Raw genomic sequence first — 20,461 nt, forward strand, 5'->3', positions numbered from 1 at the left:
TCAACAAGTCAATATCCCCTGAATCTGGGCTTTTAAAAAAAAAAACTACTTAATAATCTTAGAAATTGAATAACAACAACATGCTATTGGTTTACTCTCAAAATCTCCTTGATCTGATCAAAATCTCCATCAGATTGTAGCTATACCTGAGGAGCACCATACACACACTACATTCCATTAACCTGCCATTCATTAAGGCAGCAAGACATCTGCATATTTAATGAGTTCAACTTCAAAAGTTCAGTGCACAAATGGTTTACAGATCCCTACTACAGTGAAAGTCACCTCACAAAGTCTGAAAACATTCAGGGTGATAATAATGTGCTTTAAGGTCAGCTCCGTCTCAAATATCAGCCACTTCCTGCAAAGCCCAACAAAGAAGGGGAGCAAATCATACTGACAAAGCACTTTCTAAAGCATTCAAGTTTAAAATTTCCCTTGAAAAGCTGCATCAATCTCCTCCTCTGTCCTTCCTGCAACATCCAAAGACCTTAATTTTTGCTGGAATGTGGGGTCACAGCTGGGAAATTTGTGCAGGCTCTTCGGTGTTTTCAACATGTGCCAACTTTAACTAGAGGAGTACGGTAGTTTCATATAATGTCTGGACTTGTTGTAGGTGGTTTTGTTGAAAACTGATTCCTGGTCAACATGAGAAGTGTAAATGGCACTGAAACTGCTAAAAAAAAAAAAAAAAAAAGGTGGATAATATGCTGCACATGCTATAATAGTAATTTACTGCCAAAGCAGGACAGGAAGAGGAATTCTTAAGCATGACTCAACAGGAAGAGGTTGTCATTTGTGTGAGCGGCCCCATGAGTTCTCATTTAGTCATAGAGTTTATACTGACCACAAAAAGAAGGACATCATTTAACACAAACAAGAGCACGGACTCAGGAAAAGCAGACTGCACCTCAATATATTACTAAGGTTTAGATTTACCACATAGTAAAAGAACCAAGTATGAAGGAAAGTTTGCATTTGAGTAAGGGGCACACAAATCTGCGTCAAGATTCAATAAGAGTCTGAATATATATAAAATGGAAATGACAAGTCTAATTTTAAAGAATCTAGCCTTTATTTTTTTACAGTAATGACTGGCTGACTGTACATTATCTTGCATATTACACACTGACTCAATAAGTAAATGGGCATGATTGATTTAAACTGAAATAATTGTATTATTTCAGAAGAAAGACTGTAAAGCGTGACATGAAGGAGTGACATGTAGAATGCACAGTTAAAATGGCGGCCTGGTAAAATTCAAATCAAATCAAATTTGTTGCTTTAAAATCAGTGGCATTCATTTATCAGAAATGTACCACTCCATTATCTTCCCTCTTACTCACCCCATTCAGGCTTCCCAGATCCTTCACTTTGTGTTGATCACTGCTGGACTCATAGTTGATGACAGCGTGCTGCTTGTCTACACTGCGAGACTGCAATCACACACAGATAAAAGCAAGAGTTACGAACCAGAGAGAGTTTTCGCTGAGCATTATCACTTCATGGATTTGTTCTTTTTGGAAGCTAGTTTATATGCAGTCACAGAAGTATTTTACCTCGTAGCAATGACAGAATTTGAAGGTGACATATCTTACAAGTGCAACATACCAAAACTGACAAGCATCTGATAAGAAACAATCTCTCATGCAAGTACTGAAGATTGGCTGTGAGCTCAAGTTGAAGTCACATTAGTGAAATTTCGTGAACAAAAAAGTCCATTGTCTGCTGTCAAAAACATAGTGATGTATGAAGCACAGCTCACACAGAAGTAACTATAAAACCAAACAAACAGCTTTCTGTTGGTCAGTGCGGTGAATCTGAGTGACCAACTTGAAGATGTTCAAGCAGAATTCCTGATTGTGTGGATTCCTGTTGAAATTACTGGATTTTGGTCATGAAAATTCAACAAACAATGGTAACTATTTAATGCTAAATGTTCTAATTCATTTTCAGCTATTGTATCTTCATGTGATGATGGCAGAGAAAAGGCCAACCTCCAAAAGACATTGTTTGCAGACATTGTAATGACAAGTTGCTCATGAAATAAACATTAAAATGAGCAAATGAATGCAAATCTAGAATTTTTCAGTATAAAACATGCATGTGCTGATGATAAAGCACCTAAAATGAGTGTACGTGAGCAAAGTGGCTCTAGTATTTTAAAAGTGAACTCATCCTCAGTTCAGTTCTAATACATTACCAATCTATTTTGAGACAAACCATGTGACCACTAAACGTACTGTAACACAATCACATGACCAGACTGAGTTTGATTTATGCCTGACCCCAACATGGATGGGTCAAAGAGGGAAACGGGGGTTTCCTAACCAAACAAAGCCTTTGTTTATGTCTACCAGAGACTAGTATTTGAACACTTGAAACCCCAGAGTCAGTTTGTTCTCTAGAGTTCCATATACTCACCATTTTAAACGCTCTATGAGCATAGTATTCGTAAAGTACCGGTAATTGGATTTGAGAAAAGGCATTTTGTTATTGCTTTGAGATGCAAAGAATTCATTTCCATTAAAGACTTCTGAACTAAATGTTTCCTCAGACCTCAAAAGGCCATTTCAACTTAAACCTGCTATGTAGTTAGTTACTAAGGTGTTGTGAGAGGTTTGTTGTTATGTGGTTGCTAGGCTGTTTCGTGCGGTTGCTAATGATTCTATGAGATACACAGTACACAGCTTTCCCTCAAGCGGCTGATATTACATCTGCGTTTGTGTTGTGATATGTCAAGTTTGTTTTGGGGTTGGACTGAGTTACTCAGCTCTCTAATGACGTGACTGGCACTCTCTCCCCTGTAATGTTTGGCATTACAGTCTCTGCTCTTGTAGTTCAACACTGTAGTACATCTAAAAGTACCCCATGAGCTGTTCGCCCCACTTTCTATTAATAAAGTTGCATGACTAACACGTGTGTACTGATGCTGTGTAGATAGTAACAGTCATGCCACTTAGCAGGAACTCAACTTTCCTCCTGGGCATGGATTAATCTTTCTCCATCCTTCCTATCATCATTACAGAAAACTTGTGAAATACACTAGTGTCAAGTTTGGGGTTAATACACTTTTTAAAAGTTTTTAAAAGAAGTCTTTTATGCTTCAGGCTGTATTATAGTATCTTTTTAATCAAAAATATAGTAAAATCAGAAATGTTAAATATGTTTACAATTTAAAATTACTGTCTTTAAAATTTTATTTATTTCTGTGATGCAAAGCTGAATTTTCAGCATCATTACTCCAGTCTTCAGTGTCACATGATCCTTCAGAAATCATTCTAATATGCTGATTTGGCGCTCAAGAAACACTTCTTATTATTATCAATGTTGAAAACAGTTGTGCTGCTTAATATTTTTGTGGAAATCATGATAAATATTTTAAGTTTGAGACAGGACTACAAGTTTGAAAACTTTCATTCTTTGTGATGCTAATAGTACAAAAATACTCACTTCACCTAAATAGAGACTTTTGATTTAACATGTTCATAAAAGAGTCAGGGTAGTATTATAATATATATTAATATTTCAAATGAGCTTTTATTGTTAAACTTTCAATTTTCATTTTTAATAATTTTACGTGCTTATCATTTTTATTTGTTTTTTAAATATTTCTGTTTATCTATAATTTATTTTTATTTCAGTTTTAGTAATTTTTGTAAGTCATTAAGTTGACATAGCATCACTTCAAATTTTTTTAGTTTAAGTTTTTCCATCTAATTTTTATACTTATATTTTATTTATTTCCGCTTTATATCAAATCAAACGAAGAAGATTTTTCAGTTTTGAAACTGAGAGACACCCTTCCTGACCTGTAGCATAAGCTCGCAGTCATCACGGCCCACAAAGATCATCTCACGGGGCAGCCGGTGCCGCGTACCCCCGCCGCTCACGAGGAACCAGGAAGTGAGGCTCATCTCTGCACTCTCCTCCAGCCTCAGTCCCTACGTCATCCTGATGGATGGATAAAGACACAGAGACATTTATGAAAAACTGTATCAGTGACATTCCATTTCTCACTCAACATTAACTTTTATTCAACGTTTACAAAACATACGTTTTATTAAAATAAATAAATGAATAGTGAACTTTTATAAAGAGATCATGTTTGTCCCACTAAGATGTTTAAATTTGAACCGACAGTGGAATGTGGGTGGAGAGAGACAGAGAGGGATCCGTTAGACCGCGCTAAAATCTGCTGCATGCTGACTACAGAGGCCTGGGACACTTCCCTCCTCCCTCGCCGCCTATGATCATTGCCAGATGCGGCAGGAAGTGATGTAGGCAACTTGGCTGCACACCCTACTGGGCTGTGGGATTTTTTTCCCTTTTTATGAAAAGGAGGTCACATTCAGCTGCTCTAAGCTACAGCTGCAAATGGTCTGGGAAGAGGAATTTAATGTATCCTCCTGACATACAAACCCACATGCCTCTTCTAGGTGACCCAGTGCAACTCCTCAACCTCTTATTTTTTTACTCAAAGGCACAACATGGGATATTCCCAAAAACATGGTATTTCAATGGTATATGATATAAAAAATGATGGTTGTTGGCTGTGTAGTCTGTAAATTATTTACAGCAATGTGCAACCTCAAACAGATACAGATGGATAAAAAAAGGCATCTGACCTACAATAACAAGTCTCTATATAACTGTAATTATTGTAGTGAGCATGACTCTTTCTCATGGAAGACCCTCATGACTAGCACTCACAAGCAGCTAGGGCTACTTCACATTGGATAGTGTGAAAGCCCTTTTTATTAGCATATCGCTATGACAACATCTTGACCAATAATGGGTGCCGTTTTGATATATGGGCCCCATATTTGCTGAGAGTGCACTATGATTATGCTGCTTGAGGAGCTGGAACACAATATCCACTCAATGAAATACAATATAGCCAACCTCTACTTACAAATTCTAAAGGTCCACTTATGGATGTAAAGTAGATTCAGAAACAAAAAATGCATGAAATGCATTTATTATGATGGCAATATGATACTATTAATTTACATAATTTAACTTTCTAAGTTAAACTTTCTAAGAAAATCTAAATAATATTATTTAAATAATAAATAATAATATTTTTTTAAAACTATAGAGCCAGTACTACATAAGTTCTAAAACTTCTTCCTGTGAGAACTTTTATTTAGCAACAGAGGTGTGATATTGGCTGTAGGTTTGGGACAATGTGTCTGACAGGAATAAGTTCAGAGAAGTCCTTCTCAACCTAGATAGATTATATCTTGGGAGCAGCTTGCAATGAATAGCTGAATACTAGCAGCTGGGTTTTCTCTTTTCTGGAACACAGGCTTTAGTCGAGCAACCACAGGAAAACCTTTATACCCGTCAACTACCCACGGAATTCAGGAATAAGCACAACGTGGCAGAGGCGGCCTGATGTGGTGCGATGTAAACCTCTCTTTTAATAAGACATGAAAGTGCTTTGGAAGCTGGAGAATGTTGGTCGTCAGTACCTTCTAATGAACACATGCATTTCTGACAGACCTCAATCTTCAAACCCATCACAATCCCTGTATGGCTTTATTTAAAAGCTTAAAGCGAGACGACAAATCTTCCGACTTTACTCTTGGAGTGAGCTTCACCTTCTTAAAGGCACAAGCATGCTTAAGATATCATGAATAGACACATCACTTTCTACTAAAGCAGTTTTGTGGCCCCCAAAGCTCCCCCTCTTCTTCCAAACCGAGTAACATATGGTGTTTTTAGTGGGTGAAAGGGTGATTTCACTATGCTGGCTGTGAGTGCATCCTCCTGCCTCAGTGTCTGAAGAGATGGATTGTTTTGGGTTGACTGAGTGTGTTTGCAAGGAACAGGAAGTGTGGCTAAAGCTTCTCATTTCTGAATCTCTGTCATCTTATTCATGAGGAATAAGGAACTGATTCACTCTGGAATAGATAAGCAGTATAAACGGGAAAACCCCATTTTTTATAAGCTTCAATCTTAATGCTATGTTCCAATAGGAACAACTAAAATGTGTCAGATTGGGATGTTTTTCTGTACTACGCATAATAGTAAAACCTGTTCATTTCAGACTGCTGTTTCTCATATATGAAGCTCTTGCTTGACTTTCTGCATGAAGTCTACACCCATCTAATGAGATCTCCAGCCAGATGATGACACAACCCTGTAAGTGTCCTCCTTAATCCACATGACCTCATATCATGACCCATGAGTACTAGCCTGATCCATCTCTGCTGTCTATCTGCAGCCCAGTAAACAGACACTCCTAAAGGAACAGTCAATTTCAACATTAAAATTTTGCTATTTATTGACCTTCATGTAATTTCAAACATGTATGACTTCTGAAATGAAAGACTTTATTAGCTAAAAATCTTTCCATTTGCAATCACATATATTTAATAACGGTAAATACAGATGTGTTGTGGCAGGTTTAACATCAAACTTATCTAAATATATGTAAATTTCACTTAGTACCGTACACAAAACTACTGCATGGCTTTATAAAACTTGAAATATAAGGCACAAGTTGAATGGAACAGTTTTATATCATTTTTGGAGCCTGACAGCACACATCCCCACTTTCCACTTTTATTACCATATTTGTCAGAATGCAAGTTACGTTTATTGTCACCTGAAAAATGCTTCTGCGATGTATATTCCAAATCAACTTACATAATTTCAGAAAAAAAAAAGCACAGAACAAAAGCTGTCACTGGGGTGATACCCTTTTAAAAAGTACTAATATGTACCATTTAGGTACTAATATGTATACGTTAGGTATTAATATGTACATTTAAGGTACTAATATGCACCTTTTAGAGGTAAATATTGCACAAAGGTAGGCCCTATACCTTTTGAAAAGGCACCACCCCAGTGACAGGTTTTGGACCTTTTTATCTGAGAGTGATAATGCAATTAACAAATCATGCAAAACACACATTTGTATTCATCCCGAGAAAGAGAGTGAGCCTACATAGGCCCAAGTTTATTTGTATAGCTCATGTCCCACACACAAATAGTTTCAGTTTCATTTTTAATACATTCGTTTATGCATAGCATGTATTTAACTTAAATGTACTTAAATTTAATTTGTTGTAAAGTGAGGGGAACTAAAATATATGTTTATGTCTATAATGTTTATAGATGTTAATTTTATTGGTTGGTATTTTACATTATTTCTGAATATAATAATAAAATGCGATTTATACACCAATGCAATTTATGTGAACGTGAACTATCCCTTTCAAATTAACACTTCATGAAAGACAGGGATTAGGTACAGCAGATGCAGTGTAACATATACGTTGCTCTTTAAGAAAATACAACGTTCCACAATACAGTGAAGTACTCAGGTCTATGAATGCCAAGTGAAGGTCCTTGAAGGTAACATGATGTTGTGAGGCCAATGAACACTGGTGGGTGAGTGATAAAGTCAATGTCCTCACTGCTATCGTCAGTATCTCTTGAGAGAGGTAAAATCACTGAGGCATCACACACTGTTAAATAATTAGTCCCAGTTCATTGCTTATATCTAACTCATCGGTAGAAACCACACTCAGAATTTAAATCTCCATCATTCTGTTCCTTTCACAAAGCACTTTGTTTGCATTATCAAAAAATTGATTCTTATTTCCAGAAACAGATGCTGCAACAACAAGCCTGAGGGCATCTGAGCCTTCTGTCTCAAACCTGGGAAGACATCTGACTACACTTTTGACTAGTCACCAGAAAGTATACCGCATATCTATATGCTAATGCTGGGAGAGAAATTGATCCACAGACCATCTCAGTGCTTGAGATGAATACAGTGAGTGGGCTTGACATGAATGAACAATGGCCGGACTTTCATTCAGATAATTCAAGTTGATGTCTGCACTGGAATGAAATAGATATAGTGTCTTGTCTGCAAAATTTTGCAGAGCAACAGTACATGTGAATGCGATTGCACCTGAACAGCTAAAGCAGCACACTGTCAACACAGTAATTAAAATAACACCGCTAAATATACTAAAACTAAAATATATACATATCAAAAAAACATTATAGGTGTTGTACTATCGTGATACTCCACAATGGCATTATTTATTTACATGCTACTATATTGTTCTTACAAATCCACAAACTAAACTATTACATAAATTATACAGAAGATGAGAAGAGTTCAGTCTCTTTAAAAAAAATAATGAAACGTAAACAAATTCACTTTAATTCATATCTACGGCCCTATCTCTGCACATACAAGGAGACCAAAGCAGTAAAACACGCTAAGAGAGCAAATCTGGGGATGCTGTAAAAGTACCATATGGCCATGAGAAGCAGACATCTCATTTACATCATCAGCATGTGGCAGCAGGAAGAAAGATCCATCATTAATCCAAATCTAATACACTTGTGACTAGACCTTATCAGACACAACAAAATGTGTCCGTTGGGTGGTAATAAACATGCATAATGACACACTTGACCCAACAGACCTACTTATGCAAATCAACAACCAGTAAATGTTTCTGACCAAAGGGAATTTCTGCTACATGTTCAGATGCTCATAATTTTCAAAGAAAGACTACTTCTGAACAAAAAAGAGCTATTTATCATATATCATGTACAGCCGCTGAAAACTTTGAGGTTGGTAAGATTTTTTTTGTTTTTGAAGAAGTCTTTCTTAAATAATAATAAAAAATAGATATTTTTCATAATTTCATATAATTTAAAATAGAATTAATTATTGTGATGGCAAAGCTGAATTTTTAGCATCATTACTCCAGTCCAGTGTCACATAATATGCTGATTTGCTGCTCAAGAAACATTTCTTGTCAACACTGAAAACAGTTGTGCTGCTTAATTTTCATGGAAAATTAAATTTTCATGTTTGAAATCTTTATAACATTGTGACGTTATGAACATGAATGAAGAGAACTGTGTGTTCAGCAAGTCATCAATAAGCGTTTATTCTGACTGCCATTATACACCTATTGCATGCACTTCAGTTACCAGTTACAATCAGCAGACCAAATATAAACGGGGGACAAATAATGGATCACAAATATAGGTCAGAACTAAAGAGCAGGATTAAGCTAGCCAGTGGGCATAGAGAATCCAGATTGGCCTGAAATGACCCAATAGTCTGATCATCAAACACAGACTGCCATTTATATGCATTTGCAATACGACGCTGACAGGAGAAGAGCCAAGAAAAAAATGTAATTATTATTAAGCTTCGAAAATACACATGCATCTTTTTGTAGGGCTTATGCTGGCAAATTCTTGCTTATATGTGACCCTGGACCACAAAACCAGTCTTAAGTCGCTTGGGTATATTTTTAGCAATAGCCAAAAAAACATTGTATGGGTCACAAATACATGAATGGAAAGCTTATTTATTCAGCTTTCAGATGGTGTATAAATCTCAATTTCAAAACAATGACTCTTATGACATTCCAGGTCACATATAGTAATTTCTCAGATAATACTGTTTTTGTAACTAATGGACTGTGAGCATGTGATTCTTTGTGGCTTCTTTGTGAATCCACATTCACTTGGTACTTCCGTTTCACAACAGGAAGCTGACTGGATTGGTCAGTCAACATGATCCAACTAAGGAAGTGATGCTAACTTATGAATAATTAATGATTTGGGGCCCAGGGTTCACAAAAGAGAGATTTTCTTGTGAAAGCCCCAGACTCAGTGTAGGGTATGTTTTGGTCTGGGTCTAGGATAGTTGTTGCATTTTCTCTTTTAGAACATCTAAACTAAGGACCAGACAACATATGATGTCTCATGAGCCATAAAAGATACCAGAATAGTATTAAAGGGGTCATATGATGCTGCTAAAAAGAACATTATTTTGTGTATTTGGTGTAATGAAATGTGTTTATGCGGTTTAAAGTTCAAAAAACACATTATTTTCCACATACTGTACATTATTGTTTCTCCTCTATGCCCCGCCTTTCTGAAACGCGTCGATTTTTACAAAGCTCATCGTTCTGAAAAAGCGAGGTGTGCTGTGATTGGCCAGCTATCCAATGCATTGTGATTGGCCGAATTCCTCAAGCGTGAGACGGAAATGTTACGCTCCTCACATACTGTTGATGCCGCGTCCCAGCCGGAGCGACGAGACGAAAACATTAAAACCCATTACAAACGAGGCATTTGTTGCATCCAGTGGGGACATAATAGAAAGGAAAAATTGAAATCGCATCATATGACCCCTTTAAATTCATTCCATTCAATTATCTGTTTTTTCTTTGTTTTTGTGAGAAGAAATAATTAGAGAAGAAATAATGAAAAGGCCGTTTAAAAAAAACAAAACAAAAACCTGCCACATACTGTGACAATAAAGTAATAATTTAGCATTTTGGAACCCAAAAAAGATGCATTAAAAAGGGTCTGGACACAACATGTATAAACAAACAGCCGATTCATAACCTAGATTGAAATACTGAGAGAAAAGTACAGATTAGTCAATCAAAATACACTAGAGGAAACGTGCAAAGCAGTAACAGTTACACCCAAAAAAGACGACAAGGGTAAAAATAAACACACCCTGCACATTACTTGTTTTTTGCATAATTTAGGTTGTCACGGTTTGACACTAAATTATTTGATATTGAAATTAAGTATGGGTGGCTAAATTATTAAAAAAAAAAAATCAAAAACTTACAGCAGTTTAGAAAAAGGTACATGTGCCAAATCAATTATTATTACGATGATATTTTAAAAAACAGGGTCAAACTGAAGCCATTCAACTTCGGTCCTGCAGAAAGAGGTGGAGACTGCAAAGAAAACAGCCATTAGTTTAACCTGCTCTCTAGAGGAGTTCAAATAACTGATATGCTCACATTTATAGACATTAAATGTCAACATGATACCCAAAAATGCTGTCTAGGTAGGCAGCTGAACTTACTACTGTAGGTTTTGAGACACAGACTCTATATGCAGTTTTAGGTTTATATTCTAATAACGGGCTTAAAATTAACTCTGAAGAAGTAATAATTAATACAGAACCCCCCTTTTCAACTATTATTTCAGTTTAGTAACAAACCCTATTACACAGGACAATTCACTGTCAAGGAGATCGGCTATTTTGACACTATACTGTTTTTCCTCTAAAACTACAGATAGCAAACATTTAATAACAAGGTATAAAAATGTCGCATTGATGAAAAGTGTCATTAATACTGCAATCAAAATACATGTAGGCCAGGTGTAGCAGAACAAAACAAGAGCCTTTGTCAAAACAAAGGATTCTGCGCAGTGCTCTTCACAGTGTGCACCAGTACCAGGCAAATCAAGCACATCTCCTACACATCCGACTTATTGTACTGAAATATTGTTGCTTTTAATGATTCGCTGCGATCGAGAGCATTTTTTTTCGAAATTTTACGATACTGAGCAAGATGCCATGCGTTCGGGCAAACCGGTGACCAGTGCTTATGTCCTCTTCGTGCATATAGTCAAACTCACTATTACATTTAATACATAAATCAAGATTAGATTAGAATATCATTGAAGTAACGCTAGCGTTAGGACGCACAACGTTACTACATAAACCTCATGAATACAGGCGGTGCTCTTGCTAGTGTGTATTCATTCAATATGATCGAACTGGCTAGCTGTGTCCTGCTGTTTCATATACGGTATCCTGACCACACGATCAGATCAGATCATAGGAAAAGCGTGAATTCTTTACACCACAGCCTTATGGGAAAATACGTTTAACACGAGCAAATGCATTCACACGCGAGCGTTATTATAAATGCCTTATTGTTACGTGCACTAAATATAAAACGGAATCTTTATAAGAATGTTCACTCACCCTTGCTCTTCTTTTCGCTGTCAGTTTTATCTCTGGCTTCAATGCAGCAGCTAAACGGTTTTCGTAGCCCAGCCCAGTGTGTATCCCCACGTCTCCTATTTGCCTCAGTTGCTCAGCAGCAAATAGCGGCGACATACGGCAGCCTGGAATCAGGCAAGTAGGACAGCATTTGCAGTTCCAACACAGTCCGGTGGGCGTGTCCTCGTACATGACTGGTACTTAAAATATTTTATAGATTACTTCTTTTATTTACTTTTTTAGAATGAGATTTGGGCGCAAATATTATGTTTACAATAATCAGTGTTTTTAAACAGTAAACGTTCAGTCCAACACTATTGTGAATATCGGAAATGCGCGTCTTGTAGTTTTTTACTCACTCTGCCCTAGCTATTTGATACTGTAAAAACTACAGTTTCCGGTTGCCTTTGCGCGGTTTACGGAAGTGCACCTCTGCCATGCAACCGTTGACGTCTTTTTGGACGTCGTTGGCACTACAACACTTTCAGTAACAGTGAGCCAGAGAAATTGTGCGCTATATTTACAAACCTTTTTGGTTTAGTTACGTGTTTAAAGCAATAATGAAACCGTCCTTGGACTCTGACGAGGAGGAGGAATTAGGAGCATTGCAGAAGACATTAAGAGGTGATGGTTTTAACATTGAAAAGATGATTCAGCCCACTGTTGCTGTCTACAAAACTGTAATAATGAAAATAATATGACAGAAAACCAAAGTATTAACCACTTAAAGTGAGCCTCTGATAGAGTATTATTCATTGTGAACGCTTGCTCTTGCAACAAGATCAACAAGATTTTTTGTGAAACGTGCTAAACCACAGAAAACAACACAATTAGTAAATATTTAAACTTGTTAATACAGTACATATGTGATAAACTATACAATACTCAAGTCAGGGTATGTCATATTAATATTATGTACTAAAATCAATGTATTTGTTGTATGATGTCAATGTTTCAGAGCGAGCCAACCGCAGTATCCAGCACCTCTCCAGCATGCTGGCCAGCCACAGTTCTGCCTCTGACTCTGAGTGTTCAGAACCAAAGCAGCAGCAGGAGAAGCTCAGCCCTCTGCTGCAAAACCCTCCTATACCAGTTCAACAGAGTGAAGCAGGTACAGATCATGCAGGAAGCATGCTATTCTGACAAATCATTATAATGCAGGATTGAGTTGCATCCTGATAATTGTAGTTGTGTATTAAAATGCAGTACATGCAGACATCTTCTGGATGAGTAGCCTTATTTGTGCAAATGATTTTTTTTGTTTATTTATGTGTTTGTTTTTTTTTCAGTCAGTCAGCTGCGTTCCTTACTTCAAAAGCAGTCCAAAGATGCAAATGTTGCATCCCCTTCTCCTTCCAAGAGGAAATTAACTGGAAAGGTACTGCAATTAAATCAGGGCTTCCCAAAATAGAGGTTGCAATTTGATGAAAAGCTTGTTTTTATTGTAATCATAAAAATTTAACTTAAAACGAATAATTTAAAAATAAAAAAAATATATATAAATTTACTAAAAAACATCATAGAACTGTGAACATGTATAGTTTAATAATTTAAAAACATTCACATTTAATTTCTTTATATATATGACATTTTAATTGATATTTTACATTCCAATTAAATTAAAATATTCACTTCAAAACAAAATATTTAACATCAAAGATAATTAACCATTAATAAGTTTAAATGTGCAAGTACACTCTTATTTTTTAGTGAACATTTTAATGCACCATACTTTATAATATTAATTTATGGTAATATAGTAATTATAATATGTAGTGAGAACCATTCACTTTTGCTCAATAGGTTTATTGCTCTTACTTAAAAGTTTACACAATATTAATTGAAACGATATAATTGTGCTGTCTAGCAAAGAGCCACAGACGAGGGCAATAGCAGTTTGCCTGGTGTTCACGACTTGGTTCCCATCATCCACAATCAGTCTGAGTACATTCAACACCTGGAGGCTGAGGTCAAGTTCTGCAAGGTCAGTCTCAGTCCTGTTAATTAACACAAGATATTATCAGTGAATTTATTGTCTGAGGCATTCTATGAGTTTGATAATGGGGGTTTCCCCAGATAAAGCGAGTAGTATTCAACTGGTCATGTGATGGGAATTTTGTTGCAATTTGACTGTAGTTGTAATTGTTCATGTGTTTGTACTGATTGTGTTGTTTCCTCTCTAAAGGATGAACTTCTTGGAATGAAACAGAGAGTGAGAGTGGTGATTGTGGAGAATGAGAAACTACACGAGGAGCTGAAAGCAAAGGCAGTTGAAGAAACTCTTAAAGAATACACATTTGTAGCCAGCACAGTATGTATCCATGAGGCCTTTAGATATGGTGCTGACAGAAATGGCAAATGTGGGACTATAATGAGTAATTTTATTCATTTTCAGTTAAATATGGAGCGCACACCAGAAAAGACTTCAAAGCAAAAACTTGACTCCATTAATCAAGCTGAGGACCACAAATGGAAGAAAGAAATGGTATTTGTGGTTAAACATTCATGTAGCTGAAAATGTGACATCAATAAATGGACTCAATGTGCACTAAAATTGTAATTTCCATCTCTTTGTCTAAGGAGCAGCTGAAGTGTCTCTATCAAGCACAAACTGACCATTTTTGTATCAATATTATCAATCTTTGTATCAAAAATTGTAACAATTATTTACAGATTAATTATCCAAATATATGTTAGTTTCAGTCCACTATTTTTTTTTGTAAAACTGATTTACTTTATTTATTTTTTTACGTATACTGAATAACTTCACATGAGAGATATTGATGTTGTAACTACCTTGGAGCAAAACCTCTGGTTAATTAACACTGTTAGGCTCCTTTGACCAATTTAATTGATCTCTGTGTGTATTCAGTCAATTATTGTTCCTCACAGCAAGGTTGAAAGGAGTCTCGACTGGTCATGAAGCTAATCAGCTGCTGTCCTGATTATGTGTTAGATCAATGCCTGCTTTCAGTAACCTGATGAGATGCTTGTGTTTGTGTCTTTGTTAGAGAGCGGGATGAGCTGACGACTGTGCTCTGCTCTCTGAGAGCCAGTCAGACTGAGGCCCAGCAGAGAGAGTGGGCCGCCTATCAGCAGGTCAAACAGGCGGTGGAGATGGCAGAAGAGGCAAACCTGGAGAAGACAAGAGTATGTGCCAACTCCACTGATTTGAATATGAATTTTACTGTTTTGCATGAGATTAAAGAGATAGGTATACTCATTGATCTTGACCTCTGGTCTGTCCCTGTGCACCTGCAGGCGTTGGTGCAGTGTGAGCACTTCCACAATGAGCTGACTAGACAGAGGGAGAGGCTGGAAAGAGAGAAGGCATCTGAACAGGAGAAGATCTCCCAGGCCAGGGAGGCAGTGCGTTTAGAGAGCAAGAAAGAGAAAGAAGAGCTCGCCCAGACTGTTAGTTGCTTACCATAATAAGAAATGTTTTCTTAATTTGCATGTAGGCTCATATATTTTATTGAACTGAATATTATGACTGTCTTTGTTCAAAAGGATTGGAATGTTTCGACAAAGCTAGTATATGCTGCCCTCTAGTGTCATTTTAATTATGGCACACAAAAAAATAGCCAAATCAGATTCTGCAATATTGTTAACTAAATATCAGAATTGAAGAGAAGCTTCAAGTTTAAACCAAACTAAAAAGAAGAAAACCTGAAGTGTTAAAAAAAATGGTCTACTTATTATGTTTTTGCATTTACCTTTTTATTTATTAATTTGGAATATGCTTTCATCCAAAGTGACTTACAAATGATTACAACAAGCCTGCTCTTTTTTTTTTCTAATTTAATACATTATCACATTACTAATTTCATTAACTGCAACAGTTTGAAGTTTAATTGAATCAGATTTCAGAATGTCTTAAGTCAGTGCACTTTTTGCTTTAATTATTTAATTTACTAATTTGATTAGTGACCTAGAAATAGTGCAGAATCTGAAATATTTCTTATTCGTGCTACTATGCAACTCATAGTTTTTTTTTTTTTAAACAATTTTCGTATTCTTAACACTTTCAGTTTATTTCTAGTTATATTCAGGTTATTTCTTGGGCCTCGTTTAACCCTCTGGGGTCCGAGGGTGTTTTGGTGCCCTGACATTTGTGCTTTTTTCAGTTGCTTACAAACATTTTAATGTCTAAAGTTTAATAACACTGTAATCAGCACAAACTGGGCTACAATAATATGTGTGCAGCATGTATGTATGTGATTGTGTTTTTGAGTATAAATAGTCCTATACAGTGGTCCCAAAAAAGTATTCAAACACTCAAGCCACACTTAAAAGATATTAAAATTAGCTAATATTAATTAATATCACTAATATAGCTAATATAATTGTAATGTTCTCCACTGTAAGGTGACCGGTCTCTCTCAGAGAGTGGCTGAATTGGAGGGTCTGCTGGAGAGGGGAGAGAGAGACCGGAACTCACTCAATGGCCAGCTGGAGGAAGCTTATAAGAAGCTCACAGCGCAGGAAACGGAAAGCAGCAAGGTACAACCCAGTGAAAGCCTTCCCCACAACAGACAACATTTGCTGATTTGGATTGCTCTTTTCCTAATGCTCTTCTGACAATATGATGAACCCGATATTTATCTGTTGATGAATTTCAAATGATTTTGTGTTGATCCCCCAGGTTTTCTTAAATCAATAGAGCCAATCAAAGAAACCTCAACATTATTTGGATGCCAAATTTGATCTTTCTTGATATGTAGGTTAATTGGTTTAGTCATCTTTGTATGGAGAATGTTTCATCACTAGATGGCAGTAAAAATGTATTATTAGCGAGCGAAGCTGATAGAGTTAATACTGCAACAGCTCTAGTAGAAGTTTATGGAGCAGATAGAAAGGAGCAGCAAACATCTCCTCAGTGAATCAGTTTCTAGTATGTGAATTAACAGTTTTCAGTGGACAGAAGTATTGAAACTTAACTTGGACTTTGCTTTAAGCTGCATGTATGCTTGTGTCAGGTGTGTGCGGAGCTGCGTTTTCTGTTGAGCCAGGCCCAGCTGAAGAAAGAGGAGAAGGAGAGAGAGGTGAGAGACATCAGCTCCAAACTGGGACGTCAGCTAGAACTGGCTAAGCAGGTAAGAGAAACGTAATCGACCATACGGAGAGAATGTGATTTTTTTTTTTTTGAATCAATAACTATATGTTAACCAGTTTTGCAATTTACAGTGTTACTGTTACAAATTGGCATTTAGTCTGTATGTGCCAAAAAAATTTCAGTTTCAGCGAACAGTAAGGACATGTTTTAATGCAAAAATGAATTATCGCTTGGTCTCTCTCTTCCGTCTCACGGGGGTTCAGGAAGTACAGAAGTTGGGTGTGGAACTGAACGGTTGCCGGCAGCGTTTGGAGGAGGCCCAGAGGGCAGAGGGCCGAGCTCGGGTGGAGGCAGCCGGCCTGGCTGAGGGGCTAAGCCGCGCCCAGCGCCAACTGCACCTCACCAGGTAACCCCCTTAATCCTATTACATGCCACAACACTGCGCCCGTCCACTGGCCCCAGTGCAGTGCCAGCACACCGGCAGGAGGGCACCCGCACTTTATTAAATCACCACTAGCCACCGGCTGCCACCGCCACAGTCCACCACGCACCAGGAGAACAGGGCCGGAGAGAGGGGCACATGCTGTCTCTCTCGATAACGTCACTCAGTTTAGTGGTGAGTAAAGTTGAAATCAGTTAATACTTCTGACAGGTTTTCGCCTTTCGAACTTTATTATTAATCTGATTCACGTTATTTGTAAATCAGTATGGAGTGAGTAGTGCATATGTGGCTTCTCATACATTTATACATTTTCCACATATGTGCACATTTCACTCGTATTCGTAGCAATGATAATGAGCTGGCGTTAAACATAAATATAAATATATTTTGGTTGTTAAATTCAATTCACACCATTTAATTAAATCAAAAGCAGACCCTCTACATTGAGCTATCACTGTTTTTTTTTATTTTATCTGAAGATATTACAGCAAAGATGTTGTCTTATGAATCAGTGGCACCTTTTGTGTTGAATGCTTGTCTGTATGCTTTCAAGCTTTGGATTTTGAATTTCATATGCGTCTTGCAAAAATCACCCCAAACTCTGATGAAAATCAGACCAGAATAGGTGATAAGTGAATAAACAGTGTTTTTCAGCAACATTTGTTCAACTAATCCCGTTTTATTAGAAAGCAAATAGATTATAGCTCCAGATTAGGAAGAATAGATCAGATTTAACACCTCCCACCCTTATTATTATATATGAGAGAGAATGTTTTTGGCACAGTAAGACACTTACATGGCCATTAAGTGCAATTTAACAGTTTACAATTCATTACTATAAATTAGACTTACTGCCAGCAAAGCCCAAAGGAACATTCTGTATCTTTTAATTTGTTTTTTTGTACTACTAAAAATATAGTGGCCCCAAAAAAGTATATGGACACTTAAGTCACAAAATTTGTGAATGTCATTGCATATGTTCCAAAATATTAAACCAGGTGTAATCTGCAAATGATGCCAGATGCTTCTCTCAGAACTAACTTTTTTAGACATTTTTTGCAGTTACTTTTAATCAACTGGTGTTTAAAACTATTTTTGGTGGATTTATGAAGTCTGTTCCTCTCACATTCACACAGGTGTCCAATCAGAGTAACCACAGTTGTAGTTCATTACATTAACTATGAGTCGTGACAATTTGACAGCTTCAAAGGAAACAAGTGTATTTTTCTGTTTTCATTTTGAATAGTATATCTAAAAAAGCACTGTTTTGCTTAAAAAGTGGGGTTGTGCTCTCTAAATGCCATATAGTTAGAAATATAATGTTCAGGAATTTAAATTATCACTTAAGTGTTCAAATACTTTGCGGGGCCACTGCATTCAATACATTTATGCTGTCATTTACTTGTTTGTAGTATTTGTTCAGTTAAACCATGAGAGGAATTGGTGTAACATTTTAAAAGTATGCACTGCAACATTATTTGTTCTGTATTTTCATATTTAATTTTCTCTGTGGTGTTTGTGTGCTGACATCTGCCACTCATAAAGTCTCTGCCTTGTGCTGTTTTTGTGCTAGTGATTGCAGTGGTGCTGTCAGTTTGCAGTTGTTGGTATATCACACTGACCTGAGGAATGGTCTGTAGTAACCAGGTTAAATTACTTTATCTGGCACCTATTTTTATTTATATTTTACAATAATTAAAACTATGCTGAAAATTGCTGTACATATAACCATACATTTCATCTAGAGACCAGATAGTGCTCTAACCAAATAATTTTAATACCGATATATACACCACCATTCAAAAGTTTGACGGCAGTAATTTTTTTTGAAATTACTCTGCAAGGATGCATTCAATTAATCAAAAGTGACACTAAAGACATTTATGTTACAAAGAATTTCTAGTTCTTTTCTTTTGAACTTTCTGTTGATCAAAGAACCATGAAGAGACTTCACAGTTTCCACAAAAATATTAAACTGTATATGAAATAATATGAAATGTTACTTGAGCAGCAAATCAGCATTTTAGAATGATTTCTGAAGGATCATGTGAAACTGAAGACTGAAGAAATAGCTGCTTTGCTGTCACAGGAATAAATGACATTTTAGTAATGTAATATTTCAAAATCTTACTATACTATAAATAAAACAGTTTCACTGTATTTTTGATCAAATTAATGTAATCTTTCAATCTTACCAACCTTCAACTTTTAAACTGTATTGTATATTCTCATCCACTTAAACCGACGATGCTGACACATGCACAATACTTTACGGGTTTATAGACATGAATAAAGTGTAAAAAAAAAAAAAGTTTTAATCGAATTCTTACTTGTATAACCCCTGAAACGTGGTGTATATGCACCCCTGGTTAGGAATCACTGCTCTAGATTTCCTGTTTGGGCTTTATGGCATTTCTGTGCCCACTGAATGATTGCCGACAATGAAGCCATCCATTTCCATGTCTCCGTGGATGTGTCCTACCCCAGCGGTAAGCGTAGGCAGTGCTGAAGCCTCAGTGGGTTTGAATGGCACTGGGGTCTCCATTCCTCTGGAGGAAGAGGAGATTTTACAGCATCTGCCACAGCACTGCACAGCTGCAGAGGAGGGACAGCATCTGTTCGCAAGGGAATTCGGTACTTAAGTATTAAGACTCGGTCATGTATTGTTTATAAATTACCATAAAGATGCATGCTGTTGCAGAAATATTAGTGAATAATTTGAGTCATTTGTTTACATTTGGAAAAGTACCACTGTGCATGAAAATGATCCAGATGGTTTTTGTGGAGTATAGATTGTTTGCAACAGCAGGTCTAGACAAACTCTTGTATTTGATGTTATTACGCAGCAGAAGAATGTAGTCCTGCATTGTTAGTTTAGTACACCTGCTTTTTTTTTATGTACATTTACTATCCTGTAGACTTTGCGTTAGTTTGGTCTACACCTCTATTTGAGTTACTGATGTGATGCAGTTTTTTTATGTGTATGTCTGGATTAGGGCTGCACGATTAATCGCATGCGATATTTAACGCGCATCTTATCAGTAAAGCCGGTTCCGTAATCAGCAGTAAATCTCCATCACCTGCGTGCTTTCACATTGAGCAGCATTAACTACACAGAGCCGTTGTTCACTGACGAGCTGCGCTA

At 36.7% G+C, this 20,461-nt stretch overlaps 1 protein-coding gene and 1 pseudogene across 7 annotated transcripts in view; one reads left to right on the top strand and one right to left on the bottom strand.

Annotated features, from left to right (window-relative positions):
- The window catches only part of LOC107666471 (centrosomal protein of 170 kDa-like), a 36,815-nt gene extending 24,869 nt beyond the window's left edge, over positions 1-11,946 (bottom strand). For all 7 annotated transcript variants that reach the window (XM_016457807.1, XM_016457806.1, XM_016457805.1 and 4 more), the window contains exons 1-3: positions 11,801-11,946; positions 3,813-3,954; positions 1,347-1,436 (exon numbers count right to left, since the gene is read on the bottom strand). In XM_016457807.1, coding sequence (XP_016313293.1) covers positions 1,347-1,436; positions 3,813-3,917 — 195 coding nt within the window. In that variant the 5' untranslated portion in view covers positions 3,918-3,954; positions 11,801-11,946. The remainder of the gene's footprint in view (positions 1-1,346; positions 1,437-3,812; positions 3,955-11,800) is intronic.
- Positions 11,947-12,243: 297 nt separating this feature from the next.
- LOC107666371 (serologically defined colon cancer antigen 8 homolog) overlaps positions 12,244-20,461 on the top strand; it is a 35,803-nt pseudogene continuing 27,585 nt past the window's right edge.

This window comes from Sinocyclocheilus anshuiensis, unplaced genomic scaffold (assembly GCF_001515605.1).
Source record: "Sinocyclocheilus anshuiensis isolate Anshui unplaced genomic scaffold, SAMN03320099.WGS_v1.1 scaffold63, whole genome shotgun sequence".
In the NCBI taxonomy this organism is placed as follows: Eukaryota; Metazoa; Chordata; class Actinopteri; order Cypriniformes; family Cyprinidae; genus Sinocyclocheilus; species Sinocyclocheilus anshuiensis.